The 18862-nt window shown below is 55.3% G+C and overlaps 4 protein-coding genes across 4 annotated transcripts; all 4 read right to left on the bottom strand.

The window, feature by feature from the left end:
• Positions 1–25: 25 nt before the first annotated feature.
• BDP81DRAFT_456763 (oxysterol-binding protein) lies at positions 26–4161 on the bottom strand (the record flags this gene model as incomplete). The annotated part of the gene is made up of 3 exons (XM_060593213.1): positions 26–1219; positions 1275–3858; positions 4142–4161. The coding sequence occupies 3 exons, from the start codon at positions 4159–4161 to the stop codon at positions 26–28; spliced, it is 3798 nt and encodes a 1265-aa protein (XP_060452049.1).
• A 2165-nt stretch (positions 4162–6326) lies between these two features.
• Positions 6327–9215, bottom strand: BDP81DRAFT_13904 (glycoside hydrolase superfamily). The gene is made up of 2 exons (XM_060581813.1): positions 8438–9215; positions 6327–8377 (listed from the first exon to the last, which is right to left on the bottom strand). Exons 1-2 carry the CDS (start codon positions 9012–9014, stop codon positions 6339–6341), a joined length of 2616 nt encoding a protein of 871 aa, XP_060452048.1. The 5' UTR covers positions 9015–9215; the 3' UTR covers positions 6327–6338.
• A 2331-nt stretch (positions 9216–11546) lies between these two features.
• Positions 11547–13791, bottom strand: BDP81DRAFT_413964 (uncharacterized protein). The gene is made up of 2 exons (XM_060589321.1): positions 12265–13791; positions 11547–12196 (listed from the first exon to the last, which is right to left on the bottom strand). The coding sequence occupies exons 1-2, from the start codon at positions 13523–13525 to the stop codon at positions 11838–11840; spliced, it is 1620 nt and encodes a 539-aa protein (XP_060452047.1). The 5' UTR covers positions 13526–13791; the 3' UTR covers positions 11547–11837.
• A 3268-nt stretch (positions 13792–17059) lies between these two features.
• On the bottom strand, positions 17060–18446 carry BDP81DRAFT_444622 (uncharacterized protein; the record flags this gene model as incomplete). The annotated part of the gene is made up of 2 exons (XM_060591859.1): positions 17060–18390; positions 18428–18446. 2 exons carry the CDS (start codon positions 18444–18446, stop codon positions 17060–17062), a joined length of 1350 nt encoding a protein of 449 aa, XP_060452046.1.
• Between the last annotated feature and the right edge of the window lie 416 nt (positions 18447–18862).

Here is an 18862-nt window from a genome sequence, read left to right as displayed (position 1 = left end):
CACCTCCCAGAGCGACGCGGGACTCCTATTTGACGTCCTCGTAGATGGGCTCCAGACCCTCCCAAGCCTGCTGCGGGCTTCCCTCGGGACCGGCCTTCTCTCTCTGCTGCCAGTACTTGCCATTGAACTTCCAGTAATCCTCGCCGGTAATCTCGCACGTCGTCTTCTCGAACCACGCGGGGCGGAACTCGACACCCTTCTCCTCACGCATCTTTCTTCTCGCGCGCTGCGCCTCCTCCAGACGGTTCTTTTCCTCGGCGGCAAAGTCGTACTCTCCGTCCTCCATGGCGCGCTGATCAGGACGCAGACGAGAGTCCGTGGGTGGCAGCCAAGGCTTGAGCTTGTCGTCGATGTGGTTGAAGGTGAGCACGAAGGGGGTGAGGTTGAAGGGAATGCCGGGCGGGCGGGGATTGGCTTGCCAGATGAGGAACGCCTTGTTGGGGTCGGTGATGCTGCCCTTGTGAAGCGAGGCCGAGTCACCGGGATCCTCGACTGTGGCCTCATATCCAGGCGTGAGGCGAGCGTACAGCTTAGAGTTCCATCGGCCGCCCATACTGTACCGGACTCTTCCATCAGAGTCGAGGACCTTGCCAGAGATCTTGTATGCGCTAGACGCCTTCCAGCCACGCGGCTGGAACTCGATCTGGCACACTTCGCCAGTTGTCCAGTTCTTGACTTCCATGGGTCCATAGTTGTCAACGGTGGGGTTACCGGTGATGATACCAATGACGGATGTCGTAACCTTTCTCCATGTGTAGAGGTCCTCTTTGCCCCCAGACTTGGGTCGAAGCTTCAAGAACCAGGTTCCAAGAGGGTTGGCATCAAAGGACTTGCCATAGAACTTGGTCTTCACGGCCGATTCACCCCAGTAGGTCCAATTAGGTGATTCAGCCCAGGCAGCACCCACTGGAGGGTGGTGGGAAACCTGCTCAATAAAGAAGCGGTAGTTCTTGTCAGGCCGGACGTATTCAAAAGTCTCTCCAAGAAGCGGGTTGAAGGGTTTCGCCACACGACCAACTGTAGAGGCGTACTCACTAGCGGCAAAGGCAGCCACGTAGATGAGACGTTCGATAGAGTCGGATCGCTCCACAGCTTGGTCCAGAAGGTCGACGTATTCCATATCCTCACCGGCGCGGTATAACAGTGAAGTGGGCTCGTTGAAGGACACAGGCAACGTCATCTTTGTCATGTCTTTGCCAATCATGGACTTCAGAATACCCTGCAAACGCATTAGTAAACTGGGCAAAGAAAGCACTTGGAACGGTGTAATTTACCCAAAGGGAGATCTTGGGCCGATCATCAGCATCCATCTTGAGACGACTTCTGATGCCATTCTCATAACCCTTGAAGGAGCTGCTGAGATCCGTGCCACCAGAGACAACAAGTTGCTGCTCTTCCTTCTCCTCGTGGGGAGTAGGCACCGCATCGGCATGAGGCAAGTGGCTGACCTCAACCTCTCCAGCATCAACTGCATCAAAAAACTCATCCTCACCATCCGACTCGGAGTCAGACAGCTCAAGCGAATCCAGAACCGTCTTCTTCCTTGTCAAAGTCCTCTCGGGCGCTGGCGGCGCTGCGATATTCGTGTCGTCGGCGCCGACAGCAGCCTCAACAGTCGAGGTGCCATCCACCTTTCTGTCACCCCCGAGATCCTGGCTGGGGGCCGTTGGCTGCTCGTTCATAACTTCGCGCAGCGCACGCTTGGCCGCCTTGCGCTTCTGCTCGGCCTGGTCGACACGCTCCTCAAGAATCTCTTGCTCCTTGGCAACCTTGGCCATGCTCTCCTCCCACATGCGGCGCATGTCGATTTCGCGGTCCAGTCGGTACTGCCAGTAGGCATCGCGATCCTTGGAAATCCGCATCAGGTCTCCGATAAGTCCCGTCAGACTCCTGACAGCTGCGTCGTAGGTTGTGAGAGCTTGAGTGACCTTTGCGTCAGAGACGACCGTGTTCGGGTTCTTGGAGGCCTCGGATAGCATCGCAGCGTTGACAGCAGAAATGGTGTCGAGTTGTAGCTTGGCCGACTGAGCTGTGATGCTGAAAGCGTCCTTGCTGACAGAGGGCTCTTCACGACTACTGACATCCTCAAAGTCGTCATCATCATCGTCATCGTCTGGTCCGTGATGCCCTCTCGTTACACGGGACTGGCCCGCATCTGTCGCGGCATCGGCGAAGTCATCGTCGTTGCTAGCGACAGTGCTTGCGCCAGCAAAGTCGCTTCTGGGGACGGACATCTTGCTGTGCGACATAGTCCTGGGGATCTGAACACTGCTTCTTCCATCGGCCACGCTGGCGCTCTCGCTCTGAGCCTCGTTGATGGACAGCTCTGGCGACTTTCCAGACTGCTCAGCCTTTGCCTGCCTCAGAAGCTCGGCGCCGCGAGCGCGCTGGCGTTCTTCTTCCTTTGCCTGATCCTTTGTCCACTGAATAGAGTTGTTGAGAGCCCAGAACCAGCGCTTCGCCTCGACCTCGTGGTTGGCCTTGAGGGTGTACTTGACAGAGGACTTGCCGATAATCTCGAACTTTGTCTTTTCGTCGGCGCTCATGTGCAGCTTGGCAATGCGCGTGTTGATGGCGCCACGGCAAGCGGAGCCGGCATCGTCCTGATGCTTGTAGTAGCTCAGAACGCCGTCCTCGAGAACGAACCATCGGAGCTGGTATCCCTTGCGGTAGTTGGTCCACTTCTTCAGGTAGCCCTTCATCTCTCTTGCCTCCTTTCCGGCCACAGGATCGGCAGAGGCCGCAGCCCCAGCGCCCTGCGAAGCCGCCTGGCCGAGAACAGCTTTCTCCTGGATGCCTCTCTGAGCCGCGACGGCAGCGGGGGATCGCTTAAGCATGGCGCGTGTGGTATCGTCCTTTGTCACGTCCTGCGGGAGCTTGCCCTTGCGGTCTCGACGGAAGGGGTCGGCTCCGTGGAGCAGGAGGACCTGGATGAGCTGGGTATTCTTCTTGCGGGCGGCCTCGTGGAGAAGGTTTCCGCCGGCCTGGAGGGTCGTTGGTTCGGTAACGAATTCGGTGCTGTTGATGTCGAGAATCTGCTTGAGACGTGACTCCTCCAAGACAGTCTCCAAGGCCTTGTAGTCGTTCTGCGCAATCAAGCCCTGGATCTGTCTGACCTTGTTCTCGGCGAAAATGGACCGCGACAGCTGAAGGAGCTGGAAAATGTCGGGGTTTCGAGCGACGTCGATGGGCAGTCGGCCCTGGTAGTTGGCGACGGCATCGTTGATTTCTTTCTGGTCGAGCAAGAGCTTGACGACCTGGGTTCGACCCTGGACGGCAGCTACGTGTAGCGGGGTATTGCCATCCTTGTCTCTCGCGTTGATATCGATGGTTCCAGCGCCGTCAGACAGGACGTACTCGACAACGGGGTACTCGGCGCATTGGATCGCAAGGTGAAGTACGGTGGTGTCGTCGAGACCGGTGCCGCTGAGGGTGTTGATGGAGGAGATGCTCGTGCGGGGGCCGCCCTCGGCGGTATCCCTGATGGCCTTGGAAATGGAGGCAGTGTCGCCGCTTCGCAGGGCCTCGACGATGCGGAACTTGCGAACAGACTGCTCGAGGGAGACGCCCTTTTCGCTACCTGCGACGCTCATCTTGGAAGCGGATGTGGATGCGGTTGCGGAGGGCGGGCTGTTGTGGGAAGGGGTTCGGCCCATGGAAGGGGAGATGGAGAGCCTGTTGGCCGTGTTGCCGCGGGGGACGTTTTGAGCCATGGAGATGTTTGTCGCGGAAGCCGCTGTAGAAGGTGGCGACGTCAGCGGCGCTCCGTCATCCGTTGTGGATGGATCTTCTTCGCTGCGGGAGTGGTTTCGTCGGAGGAGTGAGAGGGCAGCGGCCGACTTTGACCGCTTGTGGGTGCTGGAGAATCAGGAGAGGGTTAGCTTTGCTGCCGCCAAGGTCGGGATGCGGAAGGTGCTGGTGCTGGTGCTGGTGCTGGTGCTGCTGGTGCTGCTGGTGCTGTCGCTTGCTGCTGCAGGCGGCCTGGGAAAGTGTGTGGGCAGGCGCCTGGAGCTCTGCACCGATGACAGTGTAATGGGAATGGGAGGATGATGACAGGAGGGAAGGGAGATTGTGTGCATAGCAGTTGAAATGCCACAGGCGTGGAGAAGACGGGAGCAGGTTGAGGTGGATCATCACGTACCTATCGCCAGCGTCCGACATGCTTGCAGAGCAGTGAGGAAGCTCGGCTTCACTCACACACACACACACACAGAGAGCTGGAGAGCAACTGTATCCGTAAAAGGATGCTATTATGGACACCTCTGGAACGCGGGCCAGCCAAGGTTGGTTTCCCCACTTCCTCGTAAGATAGTCTGAGTTTATACTACGTATGAGCGTGTCCTTGATCCCGTACTCCGTGTCGTGGGGAGGTAATGTAAGGTAAAGAATGGAGCAGCTGGAGGTCAAGCACAAGGGACGGGCTGGTTATCCGTAGGCTGTATTCGTCGTACTCCGGAGCCCCCCCAAAAAAAACCCAAAAAAAAAGATGGGTAAAGAAAAGGTAAGGCAGTTTATAGCTTATGCTCGCAGGAATACTGGGTACTCGGACCTGCTGATAGGTCGGCGGGGGGGTTTGGATGAGGAGGAGAATTGGTGGAGGATGCTGAATGAGGGACGTGGACGTCGGTTCGGTTGGGGGGAATGTGAGACGCTTCGGTCGGCGACCACAGACAATGGTGGGGTGAGTTGAATAATGCGTACGGATAGAGCTGTGGATGCTGGCTGTAATGAATATCCGATGATAGAGATAGATAGGTATCGAGGTGAGTGAGCGGCGCAGGTTGGAACCAATTACGCACGAATTATCCCACGAAAGAGAAGAATCCAACGTTGGAAGCCGCTGTCGTTCGTGAAGGATGACGGTGTTGTTGCTGCTGCCAAGTTTCCTGCAAGTCGCACGAGAACGAAAGCGAGCTGAGGATGCAGTGTAGTGTAAGGTAGTGTAGAAGCAAGGTGGGATGGTTGGTTGGTTGGTTGGTTGGTTGGACGGATGGATGGGTAGATAGATGGAGGAGCTGGCTGATACGCCTCTCTTTCTTTCTTCTCGACTGTTCGTCCACGGGTACGGATATCTCCATCTCCCCTCGTGCCGAGTCTATCTGCGCCTTAATTACATAAGGTTACCACCTCAGCTCAGGTTGTAATAAAGAACCCAAGCAACCAAGGTCCCGACGCTATTCCAGCATAGCCCCATTGATGAACACGATAGAACCTCGACGACTGTCCAGAAAGGCGCCTAGTGTGATTTTGTGCAACAAGGTCATCGCAAATCCAACCCTTGGCCTGCTGTGGAGCGCCCCTCATTTTGCTCCCCCCCTCCCCCCTCCCCTCTCCCCTCTCAGGCTCTCTCTCCCTCCCTTTCCAGGTTCCCTGCAGCAATCCAGAAATTCAGAAATGACGTTCCCGTCCTTGGAGATGGGGGGTCAAGGGATGACGAAACCACTCCGGGCTCCATCCCATCCGTGAACCCCAGCCAATCATATTATCATATCCTACATGGCGAGTCTTCCATGGAAACGGACTTAATTAGGCGACACACCCTAATACCCTTTTAATGCCACCCGATGATAACACCCCTTTTGGTCCCTTTTTGGGGGGGGGGGGGGGGGGGGGGACACGGTGGGATGCAGAGGGGTAATTTGTATCCGCAAGGTAAATGCTAAGGTTACCAAGGTAAAAAAAAAATAATTCCGTGTATCTTGTTTTGCCTTGCCTTACGAATAGGCACCTTACTTTACCATAAACAGGCAAAGGTCGCCGGGTGCCTGTGGCGCCCGTTGTTTGAGCCACACACAAGAGCTGAAGAAACTACCTTAGTCGCACTCCGTAAACCAACCGCATCAGGGACTGATTGACCATGATCGCTCCTTACTACGATGTTTCCTGGAAACGGCGCGCAATCTCTGCCGGGCGGCCCTTTGGAACCGGGCCGGCATCAGTCAGCAAGCTATTTGGATGGTCTTGCTCCCGAGATCGGTTCGTTCAGCGCCCGGGCACGCTTATTCGGCCGAACGACAGAGAACCTTGGCGGCAAAAGCGCATGGGCGACTCCCAAAGTCAAACATCAGGTTGTTCAAGGAACAATAATACGTTTCCAGCAACGGGCTGCTTGCATTGCTTGCATATACATACATCACGTTTTCTCAACTATATGCTCTGGTATCCAATGCGCCAAGTGCCCTTCCACGAGGCTCTGTACACCAAGGCTTGCTTTTACATGCCCCGAGTGCAGTACCATATACAAAGGAAATACTAGTCATGTTTATACATCTCGTGAACAGAATCAAAGAAATAAATGCCATATCCCGTGTTGACCAATCATCAATCTCTCACACACTTCATAGAAGAAGAGCAACGGCAAGGGCGGCGAAGCCACCGACTCCGAAAGCCCCAATCTTGGCAGCCCCAGCCTGTACAGGCTTGCTGGGGACGGCAGCAGCCGTTGTGTAGCTGGGGAACCCGCCCGTGGAGGTGGGCTTGTAGTTGGAGCCGGTACCCGCGAGTGTGGAGTTGTATTTGCCAATCGTGACAGGGACCGTCAGGGTCTTGTAGATGAAAGTCGTCGAATCGTCCTCCTTGCCAGGGACAACGGGGGTTGCGGTAGGCTTGGGGGGAACAATGTCGCCAGAAGGCTTGCTGCCACCCTGGCTACCCGTAGGCCTAGGAGGCTGAGGCACGTCGCCCGAGGGCTTGCTCTCTCCTTGGCTACCGGAGGGCTTGGGAGCATCCCCAGTAGGCTTGGGAGGCTGGGGAATATCGCCAGAGGGCTTGTTTCCTCCTTGACCGCCAGTAGGCTTGGGAACATCGCCGGTAGGCTTAGGAGGCTGAGGAACGTCGCCGGAAGGCTTGGGAGGGTTGGGAACGTCGCCTGAAGGCTTAGTGCTACCGGGAGTCGTCTCAGTGTACGGGCAGACGGTGGTGTAGGCAGGGACGACCTTAGTCGTGACTTGGCCGACAGGGCAGTTGGGCACATCAGGAGCGCAGGATGTGATGGTGTAGGTATTGGTAGTGTAGACTGTGCTGGTGACCCATTGAGGGGGAGGGCTGATCGTGGGTACGGCAACGTCGTCCGCCGTTGCCGTGACGGGGCAGACAGTGGTATACCACGGGATGGTCTCGGTCACAACCGCGCCCTTAGTGCAGGGCACATCGGGCTTGCAAGAAGTGACGGTGGTGATCTTGGTGGTGAAAACCGTGCTCGTGGTCAGCTGCTCGGGGGCACTGAGTGTGTTCTTGGCGGACTCGATAGCTGATTTGCTGCCGCTGGGCTTGTCTGAGATGGAAACCGTCAAGGAGTTCTGGGCGGGCCCGGTAGCAGAACCAGTGGCAGGGCCAGTGGCCTTGTCGGTGATGCTTCCCGAGGCAGTCTTGGTTGCATTTGCTGAGCCAGTGGCAGTGGCAGTGGCAGTATGGGAGTTGCCCATCGTGGTGGTGGGGAAGTCCTCGTCGTCCTCGTCGCAAGTGTCGGAGACAGTAGCAGACTTGGTCGCCGAAGCGCTAGCAGTGGCAGTGGCGTTGGCGCTCAAGGATGTGATGATGCGAGACGAAGCAGATCCGGTGGCGGACGCCGAAGAGTTGCCAAAGAAGGTGAGAGAAGCTGAGGCCGAGACCGAGGCAGACGCTGATACTGAGCCAGACGCTGAGCCAGACGCTGAGCCAGGAGCGGAGCCGGAAGCAGAGCCGGAGGCAGAGGCAGACGCTGATGCTGAGACAGTGGCCGACGCGGAAGCAGAGGATGAGGCAGAAGCAGAAACGGATGCCGAGGCGGACTGGCTGGAGCTTGAGGACGCGGAGCTGGAGCTGGAGCTGGAGCTGGAGCTTGTCGAAGTGGTGGAAACGATGGCAGAAGAGGTGCTGGTGGAAGACACCAAGGACGAAGTCGAAGTCGAGATGCTGATGATGGAGGTCTTGGCAGGGATGGGGTTGCAACCGTACTTGATAGCATCAGCAATGGCCTCGTGGAACGACTGGCCGTTGATCTGGTTGATGGCGCCACGGGTAGCATCCCAGATAGAAACACCTCCAAAGTGCGGCTTGCTCTGGTACTTGCAGATCAAATCCTTGATGGTGGAAGGAGGAGCATAACCGTTCCATCCGGACTCGACGCTGGCGAGGACGCCAATGTAGAGCTTCGCATCCTTGCTCTTGGAGGTCTGAGAAATGACCGTCTCCCAGTCGTCGTAGTTGGGGGTGTCGGTGACTTGGCAGCCCGGGTTGTTGTAGAACTGGATGAAGAGGGAATCGAACTGGGCGTTGTAGATGAGCTCCTTGAGCTGGAACCAGGTGTCTGACGTCGGGCACTGAGGAGCGGCAGAAATGTGGTAGATTCCACAGCTGCGGAGCTTCTCAACCATCTTGATCCAGGGCTTTTGGTCGGCTATGGTTGAGGTCAATATCATCATCCATCATAAAAAGGGGTGCAGGCTTATCAACATACGATACTTGAACTCCAGGTCAAAGTCGAAACCGTCGACAGCAACGTGCTCGGTCTCGCTGATATCAAAAGGACGAGGTCCGTTCCAGCCCTGATCGTAAGGACCAAAAGTCTTGTGCAACAAATCACCGAACTCATGACCGTCCTGCTCACTGTCAATGTCGTAGCTGCAGGGGCCTCCGGTAGGGCAGTAGCCACCAATAGCCAGGAGAATCTTGATGCCCTTGGCTTGGCAGTACTGAATATCCTTCTTGACGTAGTCACAGTTCATGATCAACTTGGTGTCTTCGCCAGTCTTGGGGTTCTTGTGATAGACTTCGCCGCCGCAGTGGCCGGCGAAGTTGGTACCGGGGTATCCAGCGCTGTTCTTGGGGGAGTATGTGACGAAGGACAGAGAGACGGAGGTGACGCCGGGAGCGTCACAGTAGGTTGAGAGGCGGTCGGTAGGCTGGCCGTACTGTCCCCAGTACAGGTTGAGTCCAAGAAGTGGCGAGGCACTTGTGGTTGTCCGTGAGGAAGAATGAGCCAGGGCCGGGCTGATGGCCGCGGCGGCGGCAATGAATGACTTGCTGAAGAGCATGTTTGTAGTGGTAGAATTAGAGAATTAAGTGTTTTTGTACGTAATTCGCAACGATCGTAAGGTGGCCGAGGCCGTGGAAAGAGTGTAGATGTGATCTAGGATCAAAGAAAGGACGCAAACACGAACGTTCGCAAGATGGTGAACACACACCGTCTCTAGCTTCTCGACAGGAACAGAGATGGAGTGAGGAAATCAGGAAAGAGAGAAAAGGAGGATTACATGGGACGGGGGGGGAAGGCTCTCGTTCATAACTGAACCACTGCCGCTCTCCACGAAGCGGCGCGACGATGTAGTGACTAACTACATTAGGGGACGGTTGAAGAACATTGCCTAGAGGCAAATTGACTTGTGGGTGTAAGCCATGGCGAGGTGTGTTGTGGACCAATTTCCTCCCTCGTGAGGACTACTCAAGAGGTGCGAATAGGCGTTGACGCCCACGAGCGGCGCAGGCGGCAACGGCGACGATGTGGGATGCATGTATTAGCGGGTGGGTGTGTAGACAATGCGGACGACGGCGTTGTGGCGAGCGGAGTTGAAGAGGTGACGATGGAAGAGACGAGGTTCCAAAAGTGGGCGGCTGTGGGCACACACCGGAGGCACGACTTCCCCAATAGGCAAGCGTTTCTCCAGTGGGCGCCTTCTCGGGCGGCGGTCCGGCTCTCGCTGTCCGGCGCACGACAACGCCGGCCGGCTCCAATGGAGGCTGCTGAACGGACAGGAACAGGACTAGCGTCGACCAAGCGACGTGTGAATAGGGGTTGTCTCGCGTGTCTGATTCGCTGTGTCCCCTGAATTAGGTGGAACTACTGCCTGTCAGCGGCGCCAATGCAGACTTCAACCACGGTTGGACCTGCAACCCACAGCTCTGGGCCTTCGGGGCTTGGTTGCATCGACGACAGAAGCTGGCCGACGTTCCGGTCTTGAAGCCGTCTTTTTTACTAGTCATATTCTCAGCCCAGTTGGTGGAGAGATCATAAGAGAATATCCCGCTACGCTGGGTCTCAATGATGGAGATGCCGTGGTAGTCTTGCTGCCTGTTTGCTGTGAGCCCTTGATCACTCTGGTCTGGCACACTAATTACCTCGGAGAATTCAGTTGAGTTGAGGCCCAAGACAGCATCTATGCAGACATATCTGTGGATTTCCCCGAGAAAGGTGCGAGAGTTTGTGAAAATTCTTATTTGCAGGTGACAGGATTGGGCCGCGAGCGAGATCACTTACATGAGGTCACATACACGTGATGAAGGTGACATCTTTCTAGCCCCAGAAACACTGACTCCTATCCGTACCCACGTACGGAGTAAATTTAGGAGGAACAAGGCCATAAGTCCAGCTACACCTCAGCGAGACCAACATAGTTCGAGTTTCCCCATGGAATCACGTTTTATCCGTTGTGGTGGGTCGTGGGATGCGCCTTACCGACCGAACGGTGGAAGATAGGAAATTGGTGGCTGCAGAGAGGCGGCACGCCGTCCACACCGTCCACAATATTTTGGGACTTTGGTAAGCTACCAGCACCAAAGTCCTTTTCACACACCTCTCATCAAACGCGCTCTTTTCAATCTTGGTTAGCCAAGCCCCGAATACATCTGTCGATGACGTTCCTTGACACTGAAGGCACTTTCCTCGCTCTTTCTGTTCTAAGGGTCGGGTTGCTGGCACGTGTCTTGCCCTCGTGGTGGTTTGGGGGCCGTCGAGCATCTTTTGTTTCACGCGCCAAGAACATCAAGAGGACCAAGAACTCCATGACGGCGCCCATCAACGGGTGGCAGACGGGGACACGCCCCATCCCCATGTCATTGGGTCGGCCCTTTACAGTACTATGTAGAAGGCGGATGCGGATCCCTGCGAATAACCAAGATCTGGTTTACTCGGTACAGTTGAACCAAATTTTCAACATCCAATAAGGCGATTGGCATAGAAAGAGGCATTTCTCTATACTTCATTTCCTCCACAACATGCCCGTTCTAGGCGTGTGGGTGGCCTGGCAAGTGCCCTGCTGTGGTTTCGCACCTCTTATCCAACCCATTGCATTTAGAGCAATGGAGGCCATCAATCTTCTTGTTTCCGAAGTTAGATTAGGCTCTGGCCAAGATCTGGATGGTAAGTAGCATTAGCTGCTGTGAACATTAGATGAACATGGAAAACACAGGGTCGTTACATTATTGAAGTTGGCCTCGGTGTTGTCCGAAAAAGGCAAGAGGAAGACGGGAGGAAGAGACCAAAACGACCCACATTCCACCTACCCCGCCCGATCCTTTACCACCCGGATGTCCTCAACCCCTGTCGGCAGATCTCGCTTGCTCCGTCAACTTCATCTCATGAATATCATTGACCGTTGGAATGAAACTCGAGACCTACCACCAGAAGACGCCATGCTCAGCAGAGAATCATAAGATGTTGTGGCTTTAATGCAGTTGGTCCAACGTCAAGACCTCGTAAGGGACGGGAGCGCACAAGAACGTTGCCTTGGACAGGTCATCTGGGACGCAGACGCGAATCACGAGTCAAAGTTCGACTACAGTTTTTAATACTTCTTTTCAACTTGTTTCATTTTTTTGGCTTGAGCTGTGCCCTTTATGAGCCTTTTCTTATGCTATCGCGGGTTCTCCCGCTTTCATGTTGTTCTTTTCGATTCTTCAAGCGAAGAAATACCCAATGCAAGTCACATGCACAACCATCCGTCACTCCTTCCTTCGCTTACACATTTCGAACCTGGCACTTGAATTCAAGGGCTTCACAAATCACCCAAACACCACGCTTTCCAAAACAAACAACATAGGAAAATGAACCACCTCTCCTACTGTCTCACCTCCAAACCCTCTTACCCCCACGTCATCCCATCGTCCTCATCGTCGTGATCGGCCAGCCTCTCTTCCTCTGCGCCAAGCTGGCCAATATCCTTCCACCTCAGAGGGTTCTGCTCCCATCCCCACTCGATGTGGAAGTCCACACCGCGGGCCTCGAGAAACCAGGCTACAAGACACTCAATTGAGCAAGGCGCCGGCGTTGGGCAGTCGCTTGCCAAGGGTCCTGATGGCATAACCTCGCATCCGGAGAAGTCACGGAGCGCCGGTCGAGAGGGATTCGCTGCAAGGTCGACCATCTGTTGGAACCGATCGTACATGTACAGCCAATGGCCCATGGCCGCGGCGCTTCCGTACGCGATTTGATCGGTTGGTCCTATCCGAGTGATCAGGTCAGCTGTCATCCTACGCCGTAATTCGAACGCCTCGTGGAGATTCACTTACCAACGCCGACGCGTCCGCTCATACGGGCGCAGTAGAAGTAGTGTTCACCTCGCGGGTGTGGCAGAATGAGCGTGTTTGGACCCAGCTCCTCCAGCGTCTTGAACTGAGGTCTCGCCCACAACGACGTATCCGGCCGAATCCGCAGTACTGTATCGTGGGTATATCCGTTGGCGACACTCCAAGCCCACCACCGTTCCGCCGCCAGCGATACAGTTTTCAGCTGATTGTTCAATCTGCCCAGCCTCTTACCACACGGCGTCGCCATCATCGCCTCCTTGCCGCCGGGGTATTCTACCTCTATCTCGCTTACAGGCAGAACGTCAACCGACCGCAAGTGTGAGCCATAGCACTCCCGTAGGCTCGCTTCGATGGATTCCTTAGTTCGGTTGAACACATCTACGTCGGCGGGCTCGTAGAGCATGTAGGCGAAGACGTCGATTCTTGAAAAAGCTGGGTGGTCGGCGATGAGTTCCGACATGTGCGTCTTGCAGGTGACATGGTTGGTCCTGTACAACCCGGCAATGATGACAGCCAGGCTGCGCTCCTTTTCCCGCTCACTCGGTGGCACGTACAAATCGCATAGCCCGGGAATCGCGAGTCTCCCTGTATCCGACAGCTCAAGTTGACCAGAGCTTCTCTTCGTCATGGCGATTGTTTCCGACTCGTCGTCCTCGCTACGTCCCATGACGCCTCCGTTCGTCTTCTTACAGGCCGGTTCGAGGTCGCTATGCCAAACCGTCGTCCAAGTGTTCTTCAACATGGCGTTTAATACGATACGAACATGACCTTTTTTGTTCTCAAGAACGACTGTGCGCCCGCCCTTGTGCAAATCACCTGTCGCGGTCCACCACACGGCATGTGAGCTGCCGTCGTCATCAACCCTATCGAGAACCAGATCGCCATCATCCTGTAGAACGAGAGCATGACGACCGCTAGGGGATGTGAAAATGGGCGTTCCCGCAGACAACAGAACCCCATCAGCGTCGGGGGTCAAAACAGCTGTACGTGAGCCGGCCCCGTTATCGCCACGATCGCTCCCGGCCGGCGCCTTCGGTGTAGACTCTGGTATAGGTCGGTGTAAGCTAGGCACTGGTAGCCCGGAGCTGGCGACGTGCCAGTGTGGCTGCAGTACCAAGATCGCGGACAATAGGAAAATGAGCAAGGCGCCGACGAGCACTTTTGACCGGCGAGAGGAGCCATTCCTCAGTACTGCCCATCGAGATTGGTTTGCGATCATGGTGTGGTCGTGTGTCGGACCCATGGTCCTTTGGCTTCCGGTAAGTTTCCAATCTCTTCTGCTTTTCCCGCTTGCTCCTCGTGCTGATGTTGTGAGAGGGATGAGTTGACCAGAAGGGTAAAAAGGTATAAATCCAGGAACCCTTGAACGGCCCTTTCGGTATGAAAACAGGTGAAGGGAACCGCAGGAATTTGGGCGAACACCCCGCGCTATATCAGATGACGCTCGAACCGGCCGTTGAGCTCAGACCTCCTCTTTTTTTTTTTTTTTTTTTTGGCAGGGTGAGTAAACAACTCCTGCGATCTGTGGACACAAGTGGGTTGGGCGAGAACGAAAATAGACTTTGTATTTTGTTGCGACGACTCGTAAGCTGCCTTTTCTCGCCGGAGCTACCCAGGGGACGGTGGCCGGGGCGGCAAAGGGCGAGCACTTATTTTGGTCGTTGATGGAATCGCCCGCTGCGCAACTCTCTTTTCTCACAAGCCAATCCCGATACAGAAGAAGAGGCAAAAAGATTAGGCAAGGCCAGAAGCATAAGAATCGTGGAGAAAGAGGAAGCACAGAGACGGGACGAAGAGAGTTAAGAACCCTCGTCAAAGGTCAACGCAGAATTCTGAGACGAAGTCAGGGGGGGGGGGGGAGGTTCTGGCGTATGAATTGTACGGGAAAGTCTTGGCGGTCCGGACAGCCCAGCGATTGTTTGCCAGCAGAGCAGCAAACCCAGAGACCACAAAACTTTTGGAACTGAAATGATCTTCGAGGCTCGGCGTCCCAGCGTAGGGATGGCAGAACTAGGCGGTAAAGTAGGACATTTTACGTGGACGGCATGGGCGGAAGAAGGAAGGAAAAAGGTTGTTTGATTGTGCCCACTAATTGGGGGCGAACAGGGCCGCGCAGTTCGCGCAGCAAGGCATCCATCTTTGGGTTCGACACTATCGAGCAACTTGCCAATCATCCAGAGAGTTGAGGTGCTTGGGTCCTTGGGATAAGGCCAAGGAGATTTGATCGCCGCAAGTGAGAAAGCCAGGACGGCCGGAGGCTGCGGGTAAGATTTGGACCAGACAGCACAAGCCGGGCGGCGAGTTTGGGGATACACAAACACTTTTCGAGGTTGTCGAACATGACCTCGAGGCCTCACGAAAGTAACAATCGTACGGATGGATACACGTGTAATACTCGAGCCGGGCGAGAGCTTGGGAAATGGCGTGGCCAATCGGGCGGCTGCCTTTTGACCCTTGACGTGGACTCGAAAGAGGCGCAAGAGGGCGACGACGCAACTCTCAAGTCCCGCCGCCTCCAATCGCGCGCGACTTTTTTGCAGTCGTGTTCTCTAAGGTGAGAAGACGTACGCCCGTTGTCCTGGACCTCGCATCCAATCCCGAGAGCTTCCTTTTAGTGCCCTGTCTCTTTTTAGTGTCTGCTTTCCTTTTCCTCTTATCGGCCACAGCGCAAAGTGGGAGAGTTGCGGCTAGGCAGGTAGCCGCTGCTTACACCCAAGAAACACCCCAAGACGTACGAGGGACAAAGGCGGTTAGTCATGTTGCCCGACGTATTAGACAATCAGACGCCGCGAAATCGTTTACGCAAAAAAAAACAAAAAAACCCAGGAACAGTCTCTTTTCGCTTTCTCTTCCCTCTCTTCCTCTTGTCTATTTTTCTAAACTTTCCTGCTACGATACGGATTAGTGTACCTAGGGCCGCCTCGTAGAGATTGGCGAGACTTGGCAAAAGGCAGACGGGACTGCCAAGAAACCCTCTTTTTTGGCCCCGAGCGCCCTGACTACACAGTAGGAACGCCTATCGGGATCGGGACTAATGAAAGCTGAGGCTAGGTAGGTCGTAGGTCGACTAACTATCCGTAACGGGGGGTGATGGTGTCTGTGCCGGCGCCGAAGAGAGGTTTTTAGTGCAGAAGAATGTTTTTTTTTTCTTCTTTTTTTCTTTCTTCTTCTTGGGGGTAACGTGGGTATCTACTGTGTATGATTCGTGTCACAGTCCCTCGCTGGAATTGCTACAGTTGAAGATGCAGAAGAGAGATAGGAAGATAAGCTATAGATGCCGGACGTGAGTTGGTGAGGTAGGTACATAAAGGCAGATAGCTGTAAGAGAACTCTTGGGGGCCACAGGTAAGGGGCAATTGGGGCGATTTCGCAGAATTACCAGAAAATCAACCCTCGATCCCTGGACCTGGACTTGGACCTGGACCTGGACCTGGACCTGGACGCGGACGGAGTGGGAGGGACGGGAAGTGCGCACGTATCTCCCTCCCCTCCCTCTCTGTTGCAGTGTTGAGTGCCGTGAGTGCGACGCCAATGCAAGTCACAACTGCACCCTGCGGGCGGCGGGCCTGCGCACGACAGGCACGATAGTTCTGCGCCCGGCCGGTTCTGCCGCCTGACGTCGTGCAGCGGTGTGAAGCGAGCGTGCGCTCCCGTCGGCACCTCAGTCTTTGGTTGGTTGGTTGGTTGGTGCTTCTAACATGGCATAGCAGGGGAGGAAAAAGTCGTGGTTTTTGCACTGCCCTCGGGGTTCCTTTTTTCCTTCCTGCGCTGTCTATACCGAGGACGAAGTGTCGAACGTGCATGTATTTTGGTGCAAAGTTATCTAGGTAAGTCTGTGAGGTACCTTACCTATCTTACCTAAGGGAAGGCATCGTAAGGTAGGTAGGTATAAAGAAAGCATGGGGCTTGCTAGTCCACGACTTGGACGCCCCCAAGATGATACCTCGTAACTTTGAGAGAAACTTTGCAACTGGAAGAGAGACGAACGAAATTGAACGGAAAGATGACCTCGCAAGATGCAAAGAGTCGTCCTGTCCTTCTATAGCGTCAAAGCTATATCATTCCGATTCGAGGTCTGTCACATCTTGACGCTTCTCGCATTTACGCATAACGCATCATAGAATCTATAAAGGAGGACCCGAGTCCAGGCCACCGGGCCTCAACTTCTCAAGCGAGGCGCAATGATTGCTTTGCCCTGGGATTGAGAGGGGCCACCGGACGACCAGTGCCATCCGCCCCGTCGGTAGACGGTTACGGGCGGTAAGACCGGACCTGACGTCGTCGAAGTTCGCATAGGGCCGTGCGGCTCTCTTTTACGCTCTTCCTTACGATACCTCAGTCTTCAGTCACCCGTAGACCTTCCAGAAGTTCGTCTTCCTGTTCAAAGAGACGTAAACCGAGCTTGCGTCGTCGAGAGAATCCCATCACTTGGAAACATTGGCTGCAAAAAGATAAGAGCCAGGGTCTAATTAATTTTCACGGTCATGACGCGGCAGAGACGCGGCAGCGGCAGCAGCAGCGGCAGCTTAAGCGGGAACTAACGAGTATTGGTATCCAATAGTGTATTGATATTACGTTAGTGTATATTTGGAGATGGAAAGATTTGGTGAGTTTTCCAGGGAAAAGGGGGGCGCTTGCTTTGACAAGCGTAGTAAGCCACGATGACGACTGCTTCCGTGCTGAACACTCAGATTAAGAAGTCAACATGAATCCTTCATACTCCCCCCTCGATCGAAAACCCACAAAATCCTGTACAGGCTTGACCTTTACGACCCGTTCAGGCGTACGCCGGAGGCTCAGCAGCAGCCATCTGCCTCTTCCGCGCCGCGTTGATGGCTTTCAACTTGGCCGTGCCGAGACCAGCGACGCCGTTCTCCTGGTTGTCGCCCAGCCACGGCTTCTTGGAATCACCCAGCATGCTGCCCGCGAGGAAGTACGCGACCTGGCCGAGGATGATGAGCACAAAGGCGATGGGGTACATCCAGTGGATGGAGTAGCCAAAGACGTTGACACCGATAATGATGCCCCAAAAGTTGCCCGTCAGCAGCGAAATGTTGTAAAACGCGGCGCTAGCCATGCGCAGGAGCAACGGCACCAGGCTGTAGAACAGGCAGAGCGCAAACGTGTAGCCGAGGAGGTATCCGATGGCGGGGCCGTTCCAGGTGGCTTCGCGGAAGGACTCGCGGTCAAAGATGGCAGCCTGGACGCCGTTGATGCACATGCCCCACATGCCCATGAAGGAGAGAACCTCGTAGACGGGCCGGCGGCTGACGAACCACTCCTCTGCGACGTTGGTGACGCCGTACAGGGTCGCGCCGAGGAGGGCGAAGAGGTCGCCCTTGACCATGTCGATTCCGGGCCCGCCGTTGGAGCCGGTGATGTGGTCGCTGGCCAGGAGGACGCCGCAGCCGCCAATGGCGACGATGATGCCGACGATCTGGAAGACCTTGTAGCGGACGCGGAGGAGGAAGAAGGAGAGGATGATGACGACGACGATGGCCCAGAAGTTGAGGAGCTGGGCCGAGAGGATGTTGGTGTAGCGGTAGGCCAGGACGGTGAAGTAGTTGCCTTCGACATCGAGGAAGGAGAGGATGAAGTACTTCCAGCCGTCGCGGAGAACGATCTTGCCCCACTTCTTGAATCCGTACTTGTAGATGGTGACGGGGAAGTAGATGAGGAACAGCAAGATGTAGTTGAAGACGGTTTGGAAGGCCGGGATCGAGACTCCGTTGTTGGCGAGGAAGGAGGTGAAGGTGTTTGTCGAGGTGATACACAGAGCGAGGATCTGGCCGATGATGAGGACGATCCAGAAGTCGACAGTGGTGAAGTAGCTCCACCAGTGCACCTTACGGGCCTCGATGTCGTGCAGGCCTTGGCCTACGAGCTCGGACTCGTCGTGGCCGGCGGTGATTTGCGTCGTCGTCACCGGCGAGGTATTGAGGTTCTTGGTGGTGTCGTCGTCGGCGGCCATGGTGGGCAGCGGTTCGTAGGCGTGGCCGGGGTCGGCGTTGGTGTCTGCGGTCCTGGTGAAGGGTAGGCGCGGCAGCTGCAGCGGTAGCGACAGAATGGACTCGAAGCGGCGGGATGCGATGCTGGGCATACAGCGATCTGGGGTAAGGTTAGTCGTCTGCTGTCTTTGTCACACGTAGATGTGTGGAGATCATCTTGTTTGCCGGCTTCGTTCAACATACCTTGGTACGCACGCGAGTGTATTCAGACGGTATATCGTCTGCGCAAAACAGTCTGAACTCTCGGTCGAGTTCTGTTGTCGCGATGTGTGGTTATTGGTATAGATTTGTGGTAGTATTAACTGCTCTGGTCTTTCTCGTCCCCTGGCAGCAAGCGCAAAGACTCAAGTCGCTCGCTGTATTGTCTATCTTACGATAGCACGGCACATGGACGATGCGCCGGGAAGTGGTATGCGAAGAAGTTGGCCGAGGCGGCGCGCAACATATGATTGTCGTCGAGTGTGTTGGAGTGGTTTCCAGATGCCTCTTGGTCGGCAGCGCGTGATGAAGGCGATTTGGTACCGGCGCAAAACTTTGCTTCGAGCTGTCGCAAGAGAGGGAGGGGAAGAGAA

This window comes from Colletotrichum phormii, assembly GCF_030913505.1.
Source record: "Colletotrichum phormii strain CBS 102054 chromosome Unknown BDP81scaffold_1, whole genome shotgun sequence".
NCBI lineage: Eukaryota > Fungi > Ascomycota > Sordariomycetes > Glomerellales > Glomerellaceae > Colletotrichum > Colletotrichum phormii.
The sequence above is the reverse complement of the archived record's forward strand: the minus strand, read 5'-3'. Positions and strand labels throughout refer to the sequence as shown.